At 33.0% G+C, this 23,182-nt stretch overlaps 1 protein-coding gene across 2 annotated transcripts; it reads left to right on the top strand.

Moving 5' to 3' along the window:
* The first annotated feature begins 755 nt into the window (after positions 1 to 755).
* On the top strand, positions 756 to 20,799 carry LOC129217489 (NADH dehydrogenase [ubiquinone] 1 alpha subcomplex subunit 8-like). 2 transcript variants are annotated; one of them, XM_054851797.1, is made up of 4 exons: positions 756 to 870; positions 9,203 to 9,345; positions 15,883 to 16,058; positions 20,452 to 20,799. In XM_054851797.1, exons 2-4 carry the CDS (start codon positions 9,217 to 9,219, stop codon positions 20,675 to 20,677), a joined length of 531 nt encoding a protein of 176 aa, XP_054707772.1. In that variant the 5' UTR covers positions 756 to 870; positions 9,203 to 9,216; the 3' UTR covers positions 20,678 to 20,799. The 2 variants fall into 2 exon arrangements, with proteins under 2 accessions (XP_054707772.1, XP_054707773.1); XM_054851798.1 differs by lacking the exon at positions 756 to 870 and adding an exon at positions 8,989 to 9,096.
* Positions 20,800 to 23,182: the final 2,383 nt, after the last annotated feature.

Genomic DNA, 23,182 nt, shown 5'->3' with positions numbered 1-23,182 from the left:
TTTTATTTTATTTATTTATTTATTTACTTTCATTTTCAGCGAAAATTAATTAATATGGAATCGAAGAAAGTTCAGCTGTCTCATACAATTTTAAAGCCCGTAAAAGAAACATGCAAGATGAAATTCCATCTTCTATTAACGTACCAAAATGAAAGAAATGAAAAGTGATGGACGATATCAGCCTTTGTAATCGATCTTCAACCGAAAATTACCTTTTGTCGAAAAACTAGCGCCAATGAGTAAAATATTTCGCAATTAAGACCTGTTGTAACTTCTTGCCTTCCTGTAACTTTCATACAAAACCTTTCTATTCAACTCCGAATTTCTCAAAATAATACCGTTGTGTAAATTGAAAAAAATAACTTTCGTTTTGCAAGTTTTTCCTAGTAACAGTTTAAAAGGAAATTACCGATTCTCGAAGAATTGATTCTGAAAATAACTCTGAGGAAATTCATTCAAAAAATCATAGTTGTGTTTCACTTCCCCCCTTAGAAATATAATATAATCAAGGCATTATTTAAGACTCAAAGGGCTGTCAATTTTCCATTAGAAATGATTAAATATTGCCGTAACTGAAAAGGTACATGTTAAACCTATTGCAAAAGAAATAATTCGCTGAAGTGGTTAAAACTTTTTTTTTTTTTTTTTTTTGCATCAGAGTTCCCATCAAGAAAAAATTAGAAGACTTTCAAGAGGACATTTTTAGAAAATTCAGATATAAGATCAATCTTTCTGTGTTTTTGGGATGATCACTAAAAGATGATAGAAGATAACTGGAGTGCGAGAAAGAGGTCATAACTATTGGAAGAACTCGATATAGGTAGTCTGGTGCCAGAACTTGCAGCCTATTTCAAAGCTCCAGCTTTTAAGGTAAAGGAAAAGTCCTATACATTACTACGGTGAAGATCATAAATTTAAAAATTCAGAACTGGTAAAAAATACGTTAAAGTATTTGACAGTGATGGCAAATTCTGTCCTATCGGAAAGAGTTTCTCTCTGACTGGTGGGATACTCAGCGAAAAGAGAAATGCATTTCTGGGGAACAAAATAAACAAACTTCTTTTTCTCCAAACTGTCAGCACCAAATATTGGGAATTAGTTATCGACTTTCCCCAACAAGTCGTCCTTATTACTTACAATTTGTGTTTAATTATGTAGCACTAGCAATACCACACATATTTATTGCTCTTAATTATTCGCAATTCCAATAAACTATAGGGGGCGCTGCAACAACAGTAAAATGGCGGATGAAAAAGGTAAAACAAACAAATGCCGGAACTTATAGCTTGCTTTAAAGCCCAGTGAATGACAGTAATTTTTCATCGTGTTTGTAGGAAGCTTTCTTTTCGATTCCTCTGAAATTACATTTCACCACAAACTGTCTGAAGCCTGTAATTTACAAGAAAGAAATCACGTGGAACGGAATATTTTACGTTTTTCGGTAGTATTGTTAATCACCGCAAGGAAGCGTATTCGAGCTCTGGAGTTGCGAATACTTGTTAGAATTAATTTTGTAGTTTTAATTTAATTTTTACAACTCTTTCTCATCTTTCAACTGACGGTAAGTGCAATGATAAATTTTTTCTTAGATTCTTTTTTGATTTAGATTTACTTTCATTCAGTTTGAAAATATTACCTTATAACTAGTTTGTATTAATCGTTGCATGTCTTATTATCATTTTTTGTCCTATTTTAGTACCAAGATGTTATTCCTATTCGCAAATCCAACGAACTATAGGGGGCACTGTAGCCACTTTCTAATGGCGGACGAAAAAGGTAAAACAAACGCACGTGGTAACGAAGAAAATGCTAATAAGCCTAGTAAATTTTGTTCGTATGCATGATTTTTTCGCTTTATTCTTTTTAAATTAACTTTCAAAGTCTTGTTGATATTCTGGCTCACGTAGAAAGAAATGAGAATTAAAGAAGCATTACTAAACGTCAAATATTAAAGCAAATTACGTAGTTCGTAGTTGTAAGCAACCATTTCCACGATGTTGAATTCGATATTTATCAATTTTTGATGGAACTACATTTTCATTGCGACCATAAGACTGACAAGAATAACAATTAATGCTAGATAATTTAATTACATGACATTACGAATTATTATCAAAAGAAGAAGATGATAATTCTTTACCTTGCTTGGCTAGCGCTAATTGTTTTGCATTTGCAGCTGAGTTATTTTTCTCAAATTGCCGAATCGGTTAATTAAAAGTTTTTCTGTTTCGTATACAGTAGAACCTCTCAATAAAGGACACTAAGGGGACCAGATATTTTGTCCCTTAAATAGAGGTGTCCCTTATTCGGAGATGGGTGAATTGATGCATGCTGTGTACTTAGTAGAATTACATCACAATAAACATTGACTTATGATTAAATACTGAAAACGTTTCATATATGCTAAACAAAATTCACAATTATTCAAATTAAAACTTAATAAAATTACAATTATATTATTTTATTAATTAAAACTTAATAAAAAAATTTGTAATGACATAGTTTTGTGGCATACAGAAATAATTTTGAAGTGTAATTCATTACATATATTGCTTTATGTTATGTAATTCACTATGTAATACTATGTGAATTACAATTAATGTTCAAATTTAACGTTTTATCTTTACTAATAATAAAGCTGAAAGTCTCTCTGTCTGGATGTCCGGAGGATGTCTGGATCTCTGTGACGCGCATAGCATCTAGATCGTTCTGCCGATTTTCATGAAATTTGGCACAAAGTTAGTTTGTAGCATGAGGATGTGCACCTCGAAGCGATTTTTCGAAAATTCGATGTTGTTCTTTTTCTATTCCAATTTTAAGAACAAAATAATCATAAGAAGGACGAGTAAATTACGAAATTATCATAACGTGAAACCGTAACATGGGTACAAGTCAATTGGCGAGAAAATTCACCATACATTATTTGTAAATATACAGGCGAACCAAAAGACCTTTTAATTTCTCTATTACGCGCAAAGCCGTGCCGGTACCACTAGTTGTTTATAAAACTAATTAGTTGCTTTGCACTCTCCGTCGGCCCTGAATAAGTTGTTGAGAAGGTAAATCACGCATGTTAATTTCAGCAAGTTTTTTTTTAACAATATATTACTTGTTTCCTTCACAATATGTTTATGTCAAACTTACCTCAATTAGTTTTTAGAGGAAAAGTGAAACTTGAATTCCAGAAAAATTCACTATTTCTAATGCACTTATACATTATTTTGGCTTTGCAACTGTCCCTTAAACAGAGTGTCCCTTAATTAGAGGTCAATACATGAAATTCCCTATTCAAAGGGACTGGGACCAGAAAAAATGTCCCTTAAATAGAGGTGTCCCTTATTCGGAGGTGTCCCTAAATGGAGGTTCTACTGTATTTCTAATTTCTGAATTATGATTTAATTATGTCATGCTATGCAAATCATCAACAAAATTCTCACGGATATATGGCGGTAGTTTTCTTTTTAATTTGATCTACCATTATTTCTTTTTACTTATCGAATTCTGTAATCTTTCTACCATTTTATTCCACTCATGATAAAAAAAAAAAAATTCGCAACTCCAGCGCTCGAATACGCTACCTTGCAGTGGTTTACAAAACTGCCGAAAAAACTAAAACATTGCCACATTGCGTTCTACTTATGTCGGTTGACGTAAACACAGGCAGTTTGTTCTAAGTATTTATTAACGCAATCGATGTGTCTTAGATTGCTTTCAGCTACAGAAATTGTTTCGTCGCTTAGTAGTATTCTCGAGCTTCTCAAAATAATGTTAGTTTTCCTTATTTTCTTTTAAAACGTGAGTTGATTCGCCAAATTTGTTCAGGGTTATAGTTTTAGTAATGTGCGAGCAATGTAGCCTTGGCGAGATTGCGCATGTTGGTTAAACCATTTTTAATTTTTATCATGAGTGGAATTAAATAGTAGAAAGATTAGCAGAATTCGATGAGTAAAAAGAAATAATGGTAGATCAACTGAAAAGAAAACTACCACCATGTATCCATGAGAATGTCGTTGATGATTTGCATAGCATGACATAATTAAATCATAACTCAGAAGTTAGAAAGATCGAAACAGAAAAATTTTAAATTAACCGATTCGGGAATTTGAGAGAAATAACTCAGCTATAAATGCAAAACAATAAGCGCTAGCCAAGCAAGGCAAAGAAGTATCACCTTCTTTTGATAATAATTCGTAATATCATATTAAATTTTCTAGCATTAATTGTTATTCTTGTCAGGCCACAATTTAGTTTTATCAAGAATTGATAAATATCGAATTCAACATCGTGGAAATGGCTGCTTAGACCTACGAACTATGTAGTTTTCATTAATTTCCGACGTTTAGTAATGTTTCTTGAATTCTTATTTCTTTCTACGTGGGCAAGAATATCAACAAGACTTTGAAAATTAATTTTAAAAGAATAAAGCGAAAAAATCATGCATACGAATAAAATTTACTAGGCTTATTAGTATTTTCATCGTTACCACGTGCGTTTGTTTTACCTTTTTCGTCCGCCATTAGAAAGTGACTACAGTGCCCCCTATAGTTCGTTGGAGTTGCGAATAAAAATGGTTTAACTAAAATGCGGAATCTCGCTAAGGTTACTTAGCTCGCACAATACTAAAACTATAACCCTAAGCAAATTTGGCGAAACCTTTCAGCTGATAATAAAAGCAATAAAATAATTTCTTTTTCGGTTGAACATTTTTCATTTTGTTCTACGATAATTTATTCAAAAAAATTTTTTGCATACAGTCCATTCCAACTAAATCCTGCTGTAAAATATGGTTAGTTGAATTAATTTAAGATTAAAAAAAAAAAACATATTCCTACAAATTCACACAAAACAATAAAAAATTTTACCTGGTATAACGTTATCCAAGTTTTCTTGTGAACGCTCTCACCATTTCTCTATCAACTCACGTTTTAAAAGGAAATAAGGAAAACAGGTCTATAATTTCCCGCACTCCCTTTAGACCCTTTCTCGAAGAGCGGTGTAATGTTAGCCTACTTCCAGTCCTCTGGCACTGTCCCCGGGTTATAAGAAGCACGGAAAATATTTACAATTACATCTGCTAATTCCTCTACACATTCAACTAAAATTTTTGGATAAATATTATTAGGTCCCGGAGCCTTAGCCTCTTTAATTTTTTTCAAATGAAGTAAAACGTCATCCCTGGAAAATACAAAGACCTCAAGCTGTACTATAGCTTGTGTCTTGTTGGTGTCAACTGTTGAGATACAGTTATCGTTAAAAACACTCGAAAAAAAGTTATTAAGAACATTAGCAATATCACTATCGTCCTGAATTAAAATTCCGTGCTCATCAATGGCCCAATATGAATATTTCGAACTTTCCCCGAATTAGCATATGCAAAAAACCTCTTGGGATTCCTGTTTATGTTATCTGCCAGTCTTTGCTCCAACTCTCTTTTCTGAATTCGTACCAAATACTTAAATTTAGCCTTGCCTTACAATATTGGAGCCTATATATGCACTGTGACCAGATTCTTTAAACCTATGAAAAGCGGCTTGCTTGTAATTTAGAGCGTCTTTTGTTTCCCTGGAGAACCACATCCTCCAAATTTTAGTGTTGACACCCTTTCTCCTAAAAGGAACATGATCCCCAACCGTTTTCGCTAGATTTTCCTTAAACTCTACCCACTGAAGATTCACATCGCTATTGTCCAATCCGGAAAAAAAAACTGCTTTCAAACTCAAAAAAAAAAAAAAAAAATCCTGTTGTTCCTGTGGTAACTGCTCAACAACGCAGCAGGGGCGTAGCTAAGGGGGGGGGGGGGGTTGGGGACACCCCCCCCCGAAACGTTAGTCTCAAAAAAAAAAAAAGAGAAAAAGAAGAGGGAAGAGAAAGAAAAAAAGAAGAAAAAGAAAAAAAATTACTACGACTTTTTTCGGTGTAACAAAAGTCAAAAATTCACTTCGCTACCCCCTCCCCCCCCCGATGAAATTGAAAATCTGCTCTATGAGTGACCCTCAAGTATAAAGACACTTCCCTCTGCTGCGACAATTTTTTGATAATTGAGTGAAATTTGAACACTTCGCTTTAGAAATGAGATTGTTTGTTAAATCCACGTATAGGCAGCCTTTCTTTGTCATAGATTCTGCAAATTGTTAAATATGTTTAATTTTATGAACCGCACTGGGAATATTGCATACAGTCGAATCTGTATATTTCAAATTTCACATTAAAAAATCGAGATAAAGAGGTTTTGAATCACGGAGGCTTTAAGAAACTTTTTTATAGAAATTTGAAATATGATGGTGAAAATTTGAAATCGATACTAAAGAAAATATGGGCTCTTGATTAAAATTTCTCTTTATTAGTTTTGTTAGGTATTATTCTATTATTACATTATTAAGTGCTTCATTGCGTGTTTAAGGAATCATTTTGACAGTAAAAGAAACTTTAAGCATATCTTTTTCAAGAAAAGTCTTTTATTGCTTTTTGGTCCCTGTTTTCTTTTTTTATTATTTTTTTTAATTTTTTTTTTACTATTTTTTATTTTTTTTGGATTCATTATTTATCCTCTTGAGGTTAGCAATTGCAGCAAATCTAACCTGGCCAGTAGTCTACGATTTTCCTATTTTCATCCCTTGAAAAAAAACTAATACTTTCTTTTCACTCCTATCATTTCGGTTTCCTAAGGAATCACAATTTTAAAAAAGAGAGCAACCAAAGAACAGTACTAATCCAGATAACAGAGCGAAATGGCTTTTAACTTGAATGACCTTTAACCATGAACTTTAATGTTCATCTTAACATGCCAAACTTGTGAATTTCACCCCTTAACTCTTCTTCCAAGAAAGTGCGCGAAAGGACTGTCCTTTGGGAACGCATTTACTGCCTCCTCAACTCTTGACGATAATTCCTCTGTTTCTGAGTTGAAGAAAATGTTTTTGTTTGCTGCTTTGAAGATCATTGGGCTTCGAATCCGAAAATGATAGCATAACCGGAATTCGAGACGATGGAGGTTTTTGTTGGTCTGGTCTCGTGTGTGTCATAGGTCATAGTCAAAACTACCTTTGCTAACCAGAGTATCCATTGCAATCACATTGATTCTTCAGCCAGTATTTACTGCGTATTCTTTTGGAAACGTACAGTCTGTTTAAAGTAGTACATTCTAAGTGAAAGTTGTTGCATAATGAAACGAACAAGACCGATAACAAGTTTTTTTCAACTCAAAGAAAAAAATTAAAATGACGAAAAGGATTGTTCTAAAAAGAGAAAGTTAACGTCGTCTGAAGAAAACGAAGTACAGTCTGCAAAGCAGCGTTAGTCCCATTGGACCCTTCTGAAGGTAATTTTATTTTAATTCAAAGGAAAAACTGCATAGCATTATATGAATAAAATGTTAAAAAACGAGATGAATCTAGATTATTTCTATTAGCTTGGTTCGGATTAAAAAATAGAAAATAAAAAAAGACTTCTGTTTATAGTACCCGAAAATTGCTGTTGCTCTCTCAAATAGATATTTATGTAAATTCTAAAGCAGCTAATAAAATTAAAAATAAATATCTTTATAGATATATTTTTATAAATATAATATCTTTATAGTCTGAGCACCGATGAGATTGAAAGTCAAACATCCAGTTTACAGGCGGAAATGGAAGTATCTATTAGCTTTCAGGGATGCCAGCTTTTGAAGATGTGTGTTAGCCTCTAAATTAAGCAGTCACACTGAAATGAACAGAATACGCTCATCAGATATTTGATTCCCCCTGATTTGGATAGACTGGTTTTGACAAGACGTTGCTAGAAAATTTCACTTTAAATTAAATGGAGGGAAAAGAAAAAGAAGTTGAATTTTCCATAACATTAAAAAAATAATAAATTCTTTGCTTTTGTTTTGTTTGATACAAGTATCCGAATTGGGGCACCCCATTCCAAAGTATGTAAGATCACCTCCCTCTTATTTTTTTTAATACTAAAAAAATTTACACACACACACACACATATATATATATAAAAGAACCCCCCCCCCCCCGAAAGTCGGTTCTACCTACGCCTCTGCAACGCAGGTTCAAACAGATTCAATATTTTCAGGGTTGTGCACCTTAAAAGGGGGGGGGGGAGTTCATGGCACAATTGAAATCTTTAGGGGATCGTTTTTTTGGGGTATTTTTTTTGGGGGGGGGGGGAGGCGGCTGCGCTGTTGCCCTTGAAGGAGATGGGCACCTAAGATTTTAGTGATATTTTGTATTGCGAGCGGGCCGGTGCATTCCTCATTTGGCAGATTTTTGTTTGACGATCCGGTAAATTTAGGGAACATAATTACATTTTTTAAATATCCGAAGGTCCCTATTATTAGAATGCCCCCTGTGCATACCCATATTTTATCATTTGGCTATTCGGCAAAATCTGAAGCTCCATTAGACAAATTGAGAATTTCCGCCTTCCCATAAATTTACACTTTCGCTGTGTAGCATAAAATATTACTTTGTACTTCATAGTTTTTATTTCTTTGTAATTGTTTACAGAAATTATTCAATCATAATTCGTTGATTTGCAGATTTACGATAAGAATTCAACGTTCTTGAATACTTCTCTTTACGATACGGGTTCTCAGGACTGTCTAAAGGGATAACGGCGCCCGGAGCAAAAAAATTCTGCAATCCCCCCCCCCCCCACTACACACACAGCGAATGTTAAACCTATAATGGAACGCAATTTTGAAACCTGACGACAATTGGGGACTAATTACACAAAATGTGGCCCCATAAAACATTTCAAAATTTGGGGACACATGGATTAGGGGAAATTACATCGTGATTGAAGGCAGCTTGAACGCTACACATTTTCTAACTCCAGTAAAAAAAAAAAGAAAAAAAAAGAAGACTTCATATGTATTATGTTTTAAAATAACAAATAAGTTAGTTGCAATTTGCAGGAGATTTATTTGGTGCTCTCGGTTTCAAGGATAAGCGAATCGAGATTAAGGACTCTGAGAGCGAATGGAGTGGGACGAGTGTTGGAGGTTGGAGCGAATTTTTTTTTATTTTTAGGTTTTTAACTTTCATTAATCTGGCAACGCTACGTAATGTTTATGTTTTGTGCATTTTGGAAATTTGCTTGAAGGTTAGTGTGGACAAATTAGCGATATGCTTCACTTTTAAAACACTAAATAAAGTAAGCTTTGTACTTTTATTTTTATATTCTGTATTGATTTCTTTTCATTTAATAGATATACGCCGAGCTATGCCTTTCACTGAAGAATTTTATTTACCTCCGGAGGAAGAATTGAAGGTTCAAGAAATAAATTTGTCCACTCCTTTTCTCAAAGCCGGAGCTCTACATTTCGGGAAATATTGCAACGAAGAATGCAAAGTAAGTTATTTTTAGTGCGCTTATTATTATTTTTTTTTCTGCACTGTCGGTTTAACAGGTAGGAATACAGTAGCAATGGTGCTGCCACAGGAGGAGTTTTGGGCTTAGAACCCACACCAGAACTTTGACATGTTTTTTCTTCTCGACAGATGAAGGGGGAAAAAATTAGGCTTTCCCAAATGGAAATGGTTTCAACCGGTCTTAATAAAACAACAAAGTAAGGGATCGTGGGTCACTCAAAATTTCTAGCTGCGCAAACCTTTTTTAAGGAAACCTGTTTAGTTTTCGTGATGCCCTCTGGGAGAATCCTTTTTGAGTTAAGGGGAAGGAAATTCTTGGGACGTAGTGTGTTTTCTGTGTCAGATGTACTTCTTAACTGTCGTAAGTGAAAAATTAAATTAATTACTGGATGTTCAGTAAGTTACCGCCCATTAGCCAGGGCTAAGGCAGAAATACATGAATTACACCACCAACTCAGTCATTTCCAGCAGTGTATTTCATGTAATTACTGGATGTACAGAACCAACCTCCCATCATATTTCTATTTCTCAAAAAAGTAATAATAATTTATCTGATAAGGGTAGGAAGGCTGCCACTCCAAGTATTCTGTGGATTTCTCAACTGTTCACATCAAAAGATCGAAGTCTTTCATCGTCTGCATTTGCAGTGGTATCGGACTGACACTCCAAATGCCAAGTTGTTTATTAGATTACCGTATATACTCGCGTATAGGTCGATCTCGCGTATAAGTCGACCCCCCCCCCTTTTTCAGAGAAAAAATCCAGAAAAAATCTAAAACCCGCGTATAAGTCGACCCCCCACACTTTCCAAAAACGTCGGGAATTATTTTCAAAGAAATTTCAAAATAATGAACACATTTATTTACAAATAAAATAGGAATTAAATAGGAAAACATTTCTAAAAGCCTTCAAACTCGGATTCCGAGTCGGACGCAAAAAAAAAAGTTCATTAAAGTCCGCTTCCGTCATCACCGCGTCATCGTATACATCGGCGGCTGCAGAATCGTCAATGACATCAGAGGTTGCGTTCGACGAACCTCACGGGTAAACCGGTAAGTAACCAGTTACTAACCGCGGCGTTCTATGATCAACCGGTTACCGCAGCGGTTACTATTCTAAGCAGTTGATTGGTTGATTTGAGCACGTGATCATTAGCTGTCACGTGATTCACTAACCGGTCGCTCCCGGTCGTGCTCGTCGAACGCACTCTCAGTCTGAATGGCGTGACTGTTGACGATAAATATTTTCATACGTTTCACGATATTTGTTAATTGCTGATTTGATCCTTAATAAAGAAGAATAAAATTATCTTTATTTATGTGTATTATTTAGGTTTTTTTAGTTATTATTTTTGAATAAGTTTACTTTTTCACACGATCAACTTATCAGCAACTACCTGTAACCGCACATCGGCATTTCTCGTAGCTTCCCAGCTCTCGTTGATCGGAAAAAAATTTTCGGAAAATTTGACCCGCGTATAAGTCGACCCCCCTTCCTTTGATCTCAATTTTTGGACAAAATTTCTCGACTTATACGCGAGTATATACGGTACTATGATTTATTGCGTGACCTATGCAAGAGTTGTACATAAGCAAAATAAGGAGCTAACTGTTGGTGCATTTATAGTTCCGTTCTTGCTATCTTAATTCAGAATTATTATTTAAGTGAATGTCGATCTTTTATACACTACGAATTTGATCCGATGATTCAGATAAACAAGGTTCTAATGTATATTGAGTTACACTTCAAATACATGTGCCTTGAAGGGATAATTGCGGGGAGCCCAAGCGAGAAAAACCCTCTTAGGTGTTTTTGGGTTGTCCCAGTTGACCAAGTCCATTATATTAAGTGTTTTTGTTTTTCAGAATTTCTGTTTATTAACAACATTTGCTATATAAGCAAGCTTCATTTTATAACTATACTAGCAGTGCTCGCACAGCGATGCCCATTCTAAAAATTAAATGAAAGTCCGTTGAATAAAAAAAATTGACGCTCCCTCCCCCTCTGATATGAAATGATCATTTTTCTTTGTATAAAATGTGTACACACCTTTTCAAAAAAAAAAAAACTATTAAAGTTTCTTTGGAATTAAAAACTTTTCGTCAAATCATTATATTAAATGTACAGTTACTTTAAAACTCTATTTAGTGAGTGAACTGGTTTTTACTACAATTTAAAATACTTCGCCAAATAAACAAAAAAAGACATCAAATAATATCTTTCAAAGGTAAAAAATGTTCCGCAATTGTATTGTTTATAGCCAAACTTGCCGAGTAATCACGCTATCATAATCTATCCGTCTAACAAAAAAAAACCCCAGTGGAACATTCAAAAATCGTCGGAAAAAAAAGAAGAAAATGTTGTACATATCACTTGGATAAAATCAAATCAAAAGTTTCTTTTCTTTCAAAACAAATCACCAACACAATGAATTACATTTACGGTTGCTTTAAAACAATAATCCTAGAGTGAACTGCTCAGCGCCTAACGTGCCAAGCGACCACGCTATCGGAACCCTGCCCTTTTGTGAATGAAGCAGATGTTTTTTCTCTGGCAATAATAAATGTTTCGCCAAACAAACAAAAAAAATATAAAATCACATTAACAGTAGCTTTCAAATCCTTATATATTAAGAGCTACATTTCCCAGCTTTGCCCAGTCTACCTTGAGAATAAAATTTGTGTCAAGTGACATATATTTAACAATCAGGCTTAAAATAAAAGAAAAAAAAAACACCATGCAAAACTACCCTTCCTAACAATGACGACAGATATTAAAATGCTTTTAAGAAATTAAACTGCGAAAGATGGATTTTAAAAGCGTAACCATGGAAAGCACGAAATACAATAAGTTCAAGAAATTAAATGCAAAATAAGGAAAGAAACATTGGATTCAAAAAGCGTAACCGTAGAAATGCGAAAATAAAATGGTTGACAAAGTGAATAAAAATGACAACCTGAATAAAAATTTTTGGAATTTGATTTTAAAATGCTTGTAACTTTTTTCCTTTGAAGATAGAAGCTAAGTTTTTCGACCATAGGTCGAGAGAGATCTGGGGTAAAAAATGTTGCTTTTTCCAATGTTTCAAAGAGAAAACTGTGGGACAATTCCTTCACTTTTTATTCATAGATTTAATGAAGAAAGTAGTGCCTAAATTTCAGCTCAGCCTAAAAAAATTCGAGCTAAAAACCCAAATTACTCCCTCCGTAATTAAGTTAGAGCATTGAAACAAATTGTTTAGAATGCGGAAAATTCTACCCTTTTCAACAATATATAGTATTAATATGTGCAAGTAATTTTTCACTCCCATATTTGGGAATTTATGTGAAATTTGGGTCTAAATTGGAATTAGAAAAAGGAATATTTATTGGATTTTTTTTTGAATTATAGCCTATGTCACTCAGTAAGAAAGCATCTTTTATATAGTGAGGGAATTTTTCAAATAGGTGCAGTGGTTCCTGAGATTATCTCGTACATATAAACACACATCTTGATCTGTACAAAATCCTGAAATGTCATCACTTGGTTTAATGATTTATTTAATTCCTACCTTGGAAAAAATAGAAAAGCAAAGTTAGCTTTAATGCCATGTTTGCTCACCCCCTCCCCCCCAGTTTTGTATTTTAATTAAACATTTGATGTGATTAAATGAATCAATTAACCACAGAGAAACGCACATTCCTTGAGCAAACGTTAGGACGCGCAGGGGTCATTGAATGACCCCAGATCAATACCCAGTCATTTGCTAATAAAAACATTTTTCAACTTGTTTACCAATAAAACCATAACGTCTTATGATTTTCGACATTAAAATTGAATTTTAGACATAAGATCAATTTATAAATGAACTTTACATCGCACTTATAATTGAAAGTATTTCTACATTTGCTCTTTTAATCAAGTTTAGATACGAAGCGGATAATAACACTTTATGTGAGCTTTAAAAACTTTATAACAACTATAATGCTGATGCTGAATATTTTTGACGCAGAAACTTGTAGAATTAATGCTAAAAATGTTTCATTTTTTATTAAAACTAAAAATACAAAAAAAAAAAAAAAAAAAAAACTCTGCATTCAAGGCAAACTCAACTCAGTTTACTCCATTTTATGTCATATTTTTCAGGAAAAAAAAATCAAAATTATTGACTTTATTTAAATAATATCCTTCCTTTTTTCAATTCTGTATCATATTCGCTGAAATTTTCATGATCTAAGAATTTTTCTTCTAAAAAAAACTTTAGCTCCATACTCTTCATTGATGAAACAACTATTTGATTCAATTTCAGCAAAAAATGTTTTAAAATGACCTATTTCTTTCTAGGATGCTATTGGCATGAAATAACTTCAACACTGAAGGGATATAAATAAAGTAACGGTGATCGCCATTCAAAATAGTTGGTCTGTAAAGCAAACGACGGGACACGCAGGGTCATTTTATGACCCCACTAACTGACTAAACGTGTTTTAGCGGAGCACAAATGCCCCAAAATCCATTCAAATTGCTACCAAAAGGTAGATGGGGGGATCAAACTCAGCTGCTGATAAGAAAAGAATGAACCAGTAGCTAGTTGTTTGGTAATTACTATTTGCAGAAGGCTTAGGGTCATGAAATGACCCCCCCCCTCCCCCCGCGTCTTCCCAGGTTAACCAACATTTTGATGCAGAAAAATTGCAAATCACTGCAGACATGTGTTTTGGTTGTACAAGGAAACCTTTTTCAATGTTAAGAAGTGTGAGCTTTTGGATGCAAAGTCATCCAAAGAAAAACAAAAAGCTTCTTCTTTTCTGGGATGACTTTTCATTCAAATTCTCACACATTCACGCCTTTGTTACAAAATAGAGGCATATTTAGCATCAAAACTGATGTTTTTATTGAAAAACAATTAAATCTATAATTATTTTGCTTAAAAATTATTGTAAATGTAGTTTTTTTTTGCAATAAATAATTTGCATTGAAGGAATATTTAATTCATTCTTTAGCTTTTATTGTCACCCCGCATTACATTAAAGTGAATAAATATAGAGAAAATTATTAGTTTTACAAATCTCCATAAAAGAAAACTAGCTATTCATTTTCTCATCATCTGGCTCACTTTCGTAATTCGCAACAATAAGATTAGTTCTTACTTGAATCTCAAAACCAAATAATTAACATGTAACAAAATCGAAGTCGAAGTTTACGCTCTGTGTAATCAGTTTAGGAATGTTTAAATTATACACGATTGTACAACTGACCCATCCATCCCCCACGCTTGTAATCAGGGGAAAGTACAAGGTTTGTGTGAAAGCTAACTTGTGTATCGGAACACGGGGCGAAAGGTCCAAATCCTTGAAGTATAAAACCTCCACATTTTCAGACCAAGAGAGGATAAAGAGGAGGATGATGAGCAGCTTTTATTCATAAGCGTACTTTCTTAGATCAGACAGGATGCGTGGTGAGTAAGTCTTCATCTACCATGTTCCCGTAATAACTGATGCATTTAAATGTCCAAATGAAAATACTATGCGCAAGGTTCTAAGTCATGTGCCCTGCCCTTTGTTTTAAAAATATGTTGGAAAATAGGTTAACTGTCTTGCCTCTTTAATTCCGCCACACTTCTAATTGAACATTTCGCCTTTTCATAACTATACGAGCTAGAACCTGGGTCCGAGTAAAGGGAGGGTCGTGAAGTGACATTATCATTTACTGTTAAATTATCTACATGTGTTTAAATTACCTCCTATTTATTTTCCCTATCCAATTACAAAATAGTGGAATGCTTTTTGGTTAAACATTAAATATGATCAGTGAGTAGAAAATACTATAAAACTGAGAAACTATTTCTTACAGCAAACTGTACCATATATCCATTGTTTTAAGCACCAAACACTCCTAAGGACATGGGCTGCAATCAGCTATTCTTCTGATGAGGTGTAACAGCTGTTGAACAATGTTGTCACCCTTTTTTGGGGGGGAGGGGGGAGATGATTTGTGAAAGTGACAGTTTGTGACAAGGAAAGAGTGGAGTAACTGGAAGTCGGATATCGCAGATTTTAATTATGAAGATATGTCAACAAAAACGAGCATGATATTGTGACAAAGGGAGAAAGCAAGGGTAAGGTTGAAGATGAATGTGATTCAAATGGGCTATGAAATCAGACCATTTTATAAAAATAAGTTTATTAATGAAGTCTAAAGCTAATTACTATCAAAACAAAAGTGGTTAGGCATACGCCTCAACGAACACAGACGATTCTTTCACTTCCAAAGCAACACATACAACTGACTTCAAAGGGGAGTGACTTAAAATGATGTAATACAAAAATAAAAGGAAAGCAAATCAAATCATTCAATAGAAAGAAACCATAAGTTTCGCTTCAAGTGTGATACATTGTGACAAAGGGGGAGGGGAGTCCAAAATGTTGAAAAACATGTGACATTTATGGACAACCCCAAAATAGTTTGACAAATAAATACTATTTAGATGCAGTTTTTTAGAATTATAAAAAATGTTTTTTGTTTTCTTTTTTTGAAGGAATTTATGTTATGTCGGCGTGAAGAAAATGATCCTAGACGATGCTTAAAAGAGGGAAAAGATGTCACAGCTTGTGGACTTAAATTTTTTCAGCAAGTAAAGAAGAATTGTCGTGAGGAATTTGATCAATTTGCTGATTGCTTAGAATGGAATAGTCCTAAAATGGAAGTTAGATAGTAAGTATACTTTAGTATCTAATTCTTTTTAAATGTTAAATAACTAAGTACTTTGGCAATCCCACGGGTAACTGACTGACAGTTTTAAAGCAGAACAGTAAGTATTTTATAGCATTCAAAAAAATTTAAGCAAGTTACATTTGCAAGCGCCAATGAGTAGTACCAAAGAAAATATGAAACAAAATGGTTAAAAACAAAGGACATGCTTTGGAACATTAGTGTTGCTTTACTTTTTTGTATTAAAAATCAAAGAAAAATTAATTAGCACTGAGTTCTTTTGCTGTTTTGGATCTTGGACAAAAGTATTTATGTAAGAAATGTTTTGAAGGCTAGCATTAATTAAGTAATAATAAGATCTAACATGTGTCTTGAAATATTTTCTACAAATGACTTGTTATTGGGACTTCAAATTCATTAAAATTTTTATGTGCTTTTTTTTTTTTTGCTTTTTTTCTTTTTCTTTATTAAATTCAATACATGACAATAATGTTATTAGATTCAATACTCTTAACCGAGGTTGCCAAATTTAAGAACAATATATACGGGACAGGCTTCTAGGAGTGAAAAGGGGGGGGGGATTTTTGAGGCATCTTTTCATGATAAATCTGAAACATTCAAGCGATTGACGACGCATGTGCAGAGATATATTTCCAATATTAGTCAATGAGCAAAGAAACAACCATTCGATTCATCATAGTCTGCCGCCATAACAAAAACATACAAACCAAATCAAAAGGAAAATAATTTTTGCATTTGCTGTCACATGATTTTCTTATCCCTCATTGCTTCACATTTTTTGTTTTATTTTATTTTTCTCCCTTAAAATGTCTCGTTCTGTAAAATATTGTTATCAGCCAGAATATGGGACTTTAGCCGTCCCGTATGGAAGTTCCCCGGGACGCGGGACAATTTTTCAAAATACGGGACTGTCCCTTGAAATCCGGGACGTCTGGCAACCCTGCTCTTAACCTTACTGATTTCTTTTTAAAATGTTTAATGTTATTTATTGTCAAATAAGTAATGTGGTACATTCTTTTTAAAGTTAAAAATTCAGTTCTGTCATTTCTAGGGGTTGAAAAAAGCAAATAATATTGAAAAACATATTTTTTTATTTAAAAAAGGCTTTCTAAGTTTATTTTTCAGAATTTTTCAGTTTTAATTTTTGAATAAACATCAGTTTATGATTTTATTTAATAAGAAAGCATAAACAGAAGTTAGGGTAGTGTACTGTCTCAATGAAATATAATGACATTACATAATATGCATTATAAAGTGATGTTATGTTCCTAATTTGAACCCATTTCAATTCCTAGAACAGTGATTCTGTTGAAAATAATTGTTTTAGGAAAATGGGGTCATTTCCAAAATTTTAAAAATATTTTTTTCTGAAAGAACATGCTTAAAAACATAGGATCTAACTATTTTTCAAATAATTTGATTAAGTTTAATATTAAAATAAATTACTTAAATCAACGCGCTTTCATTGTTATATTTCTTGCCAATGACATCACAAATGATGAAATGCCATTTTGTGTTGCCATTCACAGAGCAAAATATTTAGTTCGCACCTTTATTCAAGTGTATTGGCAACAATATGGTTGATAGCAAGCATAAAGCGCCATTTTAATTCGCTTCTTGATTATCATAACGTGGAAACATGGTACAAAGATGCGCCAAAGAGCATCATTTGTGACGTCATCAAGAATACGCCTTGTTTAAAAAATCGGACAGTTAAAAAAATTAATTTAAAAATAATTGTTGGGAAAATGAAAGAATTTTCTGGGTCCATGTTATTGTTAATTTTTTTGCTTATTCAATTAATTTCAGTGACTAAAAATACTACTTTTGATTGAAGGAAACAACCGCATTATACCCCAAAAGAAACGTATGTGCGATATTTTTAATTTGGTTTTACACTTAGATTAAGTGTAATTTTTTCAATAGTTTAATAAACACCGGGTTTTCTGCCATTGACCTGAACTACTACCCTGTATGCAGTTAAATTATTGAACTGCTTTCTATATTATACTATCCACAGATGTTTTCTTATTGCTGTTTTCTGTACAGTAGAAGCTTTTAAATTCAAATTCCCGAAAGTCCAGTAATCTAAATTCCGCTGGGATGAAATACATGTACGCAGGGTTCGAAAACATCATAATATTTTCGAAAATATCTGATACTTTGATATGTATCGGATATTTTGATACATATCCGATTCAGCAAAAACTGAAGTCTTCAAAATAGTTAATGCATCCACAAATCACCCTTTATTTTTTCATATTATTGCTTCCTTTTACAAAATAGGAATTATTGTATTCGTGAAAAAATTTTCACACAAAAATCAGCCTTAATTTCCATTTTTCTCACCCCCAAATGAATGTTGAGTTTTTTTTTCGACCCGACCAAACGTGGATATATGCCTAGGAACCTACAGACGCCCGAAATATCCATTTTGACGACCCCTGAGTTAATTACAACCAATTTTCTTGTGACGTCCGTATGTACTTATGTATGTGCGTATGTGTGTATGTGTCTCGCATAACTCAAAAACGGTATGTTCTAGAAAGTTGAAATTTGGTATGTAGACTCCTAGTGGGGCCTAGTTGTGCACCTTCCTTTTTGGTTGCATTCGGATGTTCCTAAGGGGATCTTTTGCCCCTTTTTGGGGGGAAATCATCATTAATTTTGATGTAAACTCAATTGGTGTTATAATTTGTCGGACACTTGGCAATATATCGCCAGTCTTTTGGTCGCCAAGTTTTGTCGCCAACTATGGCGACAAATATGGCGATTTTTAAAAAAAAAATTTGGTTTCAATTTGGCCATTGTTGGTGATATTTAGAGAGTAAACAATTGAAGTGTATTAAAATTGCCAATAATGAGGAAATGATATTAAATTGGAGTAAAAGGAAGTCATGTGATGCACACATCGGCTCGTTATTATTGCAATATGTAGACTTAAAATTAAGGTTTCTTTCATTATATCTAATATTTCATGTTACATTTTTATCAATTTTAATGGAGTTAATTTTTAGCATTAGCTGTTTTACTAATTTTTCTTCTGTTATAGCTACTTTAACACAGTTTTATGATTCAGAAATAAAAAATATGCATCTGTCGCTGCAGTCATAAGACCTTTCTTTTCTTTTTTTTTTTTCCTGACCATCATGTAATATTTAATTAGGCACTTTTAATATGAATCAAAATTGTAACATCACTGATAATTGAATGAACATAAAATAAAAAAATACTTTGCTGCATTAATTATGTATTAATACTCGTAAAAATATAGTTCATAACGTTTTGGCTATTTTTAATAATAAATGTACAATATTACTATGAATAATGTAATTTTTATATTGAAAATACTGTAGTTGAAAACATAAATATTGAAAATATCATGATATTTGCAAAATAAATATCGGATATATATCCTGATATATGTCATGATACATATCAGCAAACCCTGTGGATTAATGCATTTGAGATTTTACAGCCAAAAAATGCACTTCATCTTTCAGACAAAAACTCAGAACAAAATGAGCCACTTTTTTTAAACATTAGAAAGAACACATTATGACATTATGCACAGTAGTATATTACTGTACTGTATAGAATGTTTATTGATGCCATTTTTTTCTACTGTAATGCTGTTTATATCCTATAATTACTGTTAATTAAATAAGCATTCTTTTAATACTGCACAGCATTTCTCTTTTTTTTTTTTTTCAACTCTCATAATTCATTTGACCACATTTTAGCTGTTATATCGTTGCCTCAGAGCAACAGTAAGATACCTTAGTATTATTTCTGGGATTACATACCTTATTGTTGCTCTGAGGCGATGATATATAGGACATGTGAAAATCATATCTTCTGTACAGGGGTAGATAAAGACTTGCCATTTTAGGTTGCTCAGGCTGGTGTCAGACTAAAGAATGCTTCCCAATCCCATGAACGAACTTACCGAATTTGGACACGAAAAATTCCTGAAACTATTTGGGTGCACTAAAAAGCGCCAAATTGGCCAGGAATAAGGCACCTAATAGGGCAAACATTAGAAATTATTTTTATAAGCAATGAAAAGTAGTATTTCAAATATTTACTTTTCAAAAAAAAAAAAAAGAATTGAAAAGACTAATGAAATCATTTACATTTTATTCATTAACTGTTTGATTGAACACAATGTGGACAGATACTTTAGTCGATGGTTTAGGGGGCTGGGGGATGGGGAGGGTAACCTGAGCGATTTTATTGTCCACCCCCCCCCCCCCTTTTCCTCGATCCGAATTAGTTTGGATAAAAGAGCATCTACTGTATTTCAATTATTTATTTTTTTTTTCATGTATTAGTGAATGTGACTTATTGTATTTGTTTATGTCTTGTTCAATAGTTGTAGAAAGACACAAGCTGCTCTGGATAGATGTATGCTGGACAAATTGAATATTGAGCGACCATACTTTGGGTTCTACACTCAAATTCATCCTCATAAAACCGATCGTCCTAGACCGGAATCATTTTTGCCTCGTAAAGTATACAAAGATGATCGTCCATCACTTCCTGATGATTATCCAAGAGAGGAGGCTAAATTTGGCTCAGCTTATTTAGTTTATAATTGAATAAAATTTTGTGGTTGTGTAAGTTAGGTAAAATATTTTGTTTGAAAAAAAAAAAGAAGAAAAGTTAACGCATTGAAAAATTATCTGTAGATATCATGTCAAAAGATATTAAATGCATTTTCTTGAAGTTGTCAGTTTTCTTATACAGTGGCTCCCAAAAGTGTTCGTACACCTTGAAATTTTGTAGTAAAACCAAAATAACGCAAAACTGAATTCGAATATGAAGTCCAATTTTTTTTTCACACCATTCCTATGCCATTCTGAATGAAAACCAGTAGTTTTTTTCAAAATATTGCCAGATTTTATTTTTGAAATTTATCAAAAAACGATGAGACAGAAAAAATACGCCACAAAAGTCATCGTACACTGAAATATTTTCGAATAAATTCATGATTAAAATTATCATATGTGGTTTTTTTTTACTATTTTTGTATTGTAATGACACTATAAAGTCATTTGCCTTTAACTTTTTGTTAATTTATTCCCTAATATTCTGCTTATCATTTTAAAATGGCAGGTATGCGTAGAAGAAACAACAAACACGATTCGAAATTTGATTTTTTTCCCCTCACAGTATCCAAAAATTGGTTTGAAATGTCTCTAAATTAGTTAATTTATACCATTCTATAGTGAAGTGCTTGATAAAATGCTTTAAAGACAAGAATCGGATCGAAAACAATGTAAGAAAAGGTCAACAGGCAAAGCTAACAAAGCGTGTTCGGAGGTTTACAGTTAAAAAAATTAATGAAAAATATACATTTGAGCGCTGAAAAAGTTTCTACAGAATTGAATGAAACATTTTACGTTTAAATTTCACCTAAAATTGTTCACCAAGGCCTCTGAATAGCTAGACTAAAGGGGACCTCTTCTCGCAGAAATTTTCTTGTTCGTGCGAAAAAACAGTCAACTTACGCTTTTCGTCGTAAAATCAATGATAAATAAGCTCAAAACGTTTTGGAACAACGTCTTACTTATAGATGAAAATAATTTCAATGTTTTGGGTTAAATTGTTGTATAATTGTCAATAGAAGAAAAAATGAGGAATTTAATCTGCAGAACTTAGCTGGATCAGTTAATCAGGACGGTGAAGGTGTTCTTGTGTGAAGGTCCATAACAGCATCAGTACTTGGAAATTTGTAATTTTTTGATGAAATAATGAATCATGCTGTTCGCTTAAATATTTCAAAAAAACAATTTTAAACTATTAGCTCAAAATTTGGCAATCGCAAACAACTTGTTTTTTATCAAAAATAACGATAAGTACACGTTTGCGTTTGGTGCCTCAAAAATTGTCCTTAAACTTAGAAATATCTCCTCAATCGCTAGATTTAAACTTAATAGAACATATTTGAAGATATCTGGTGGCTAGATTACGAAAATACACCATTGGAATGAAAAGCGAACTAGAAACAGTAAGACTCGAAGTGCGGCTGAACACTTATTCAGAAATTGCATAAAAAAAAGAAAGAAAAAACAATGAAATATATTTTCAGACGTTTAAAAGCTGTTGTTAATACTGCATGATATTCTACTAAATAATAATATTGTAAAAAGTTAGATTATTTACTTATTTTTTGACATTTTTTCAAAGTGTACGAAGACTTTTGTGAGATAAAATTTCCGGCACTTTTTGGTTTTTGATTTTTAAAAAATTAAGTTTTTATGTTTTATTAAAAGTTTTCGTGTAGTTTTGTTAAAAATAGATCATAGATCTTATAATTAAATTCCTATTCCGAAATATTAATTCTAACCAATGCATAGGGACCTATTTCATTGAAAGTCGTAGGTGTACGAACACTTTTGGGAGCCACTGTATTTTAAACTGTTGTACTTTAGTGACCATTTGGGTTTACCTTTTTGTACCCTTCCTGGTTTTATCTGAATAAATGTGATTGTTTTCATGATTAGCATTAAATATCTACAAATTTATTTAAGTAAAATTACATTTTCTTTGACTGATCAAACATGCTTTCTTTTTTCTTTTCTCTCCCCCCCCCCCCCCCCAAGTTCTTGCAGCAGCAGATTGCTTGATGCTGTGACAACTGTGTTACCTAAAAAGTGTTCAGAAACGCAAGAGACATAGGATTTTGGATGCAAGATTTTTAGATTTTACTTTTAAAAATGTTCAAAAATAGACTTCTAAGGTGTAAATCATTTACAAGCCCGAATTTTGAAAGAAAAAAAATCATGTATGAGTTTCAGTGTTATCCAATAACCATTCTGAACATTTCTGAGTTTCTGACCGAAAAAAACATGCAGTGAAGGCCTCGGGAAAGGGGATGTCAGGACATTCCTCCTTCTGTGGAAATGTTTTTTCTCAGCATAGATGTTAAGAGACATGATTTGCAATAACATTACTGCAATAAACTGTAACTTATTCATTACTAATAGTAGGAGTGTGTCCAGGATTTTTCGCAGGGTCCGTTTTTTGTGAAAGATCAAATAATTTTGTGAAAAATGAATTAATTTTGTGAAAAATCCAAAAATTTCGCAAAAAAAAAAATT

The sequence above is a fragment of the Uloborus diversus genome, chromosome 2, assembly GCF_026930045.1.
Source record: "Uloborus diversus isolate 005 chromosome 2, Udiv.v.3.1, whole genome shotgun sequence".
NCBI lineage: Eukaryota > Metazoa > Arthropoda > Arachnida > Araneae > Uloboridae > Uloborus > Uloborus diversus.
This window is presented reverse-complemented; position numbering and strand designations above follow the sequence as displayed.

Bases quoted from the DNA above. Each gene is read 5' to 3' on its own strand.
- LOC129217489 (XM_054851797.1), top strand. From the start codon at position 9,217: ATGCCTTTCACTGAAGAATTTTATTTACCTCCGGAGGAAGAATTGAAG. The intron at 9,346-15,882 runs GTAAGTTATTTT...CTTTTTTTGAAG, and splicing joins ATTGCAACGAAGAATGCAAA to GAATTTATGTTATGTCGGCG. The intron at 16,059-20,451 runs GTAAGTATACTT...CTTGTTCAATAG, and splicing joins CCTAAAATGGAAGTTAGATA to TTGTAGAAAGACACAAGCTG.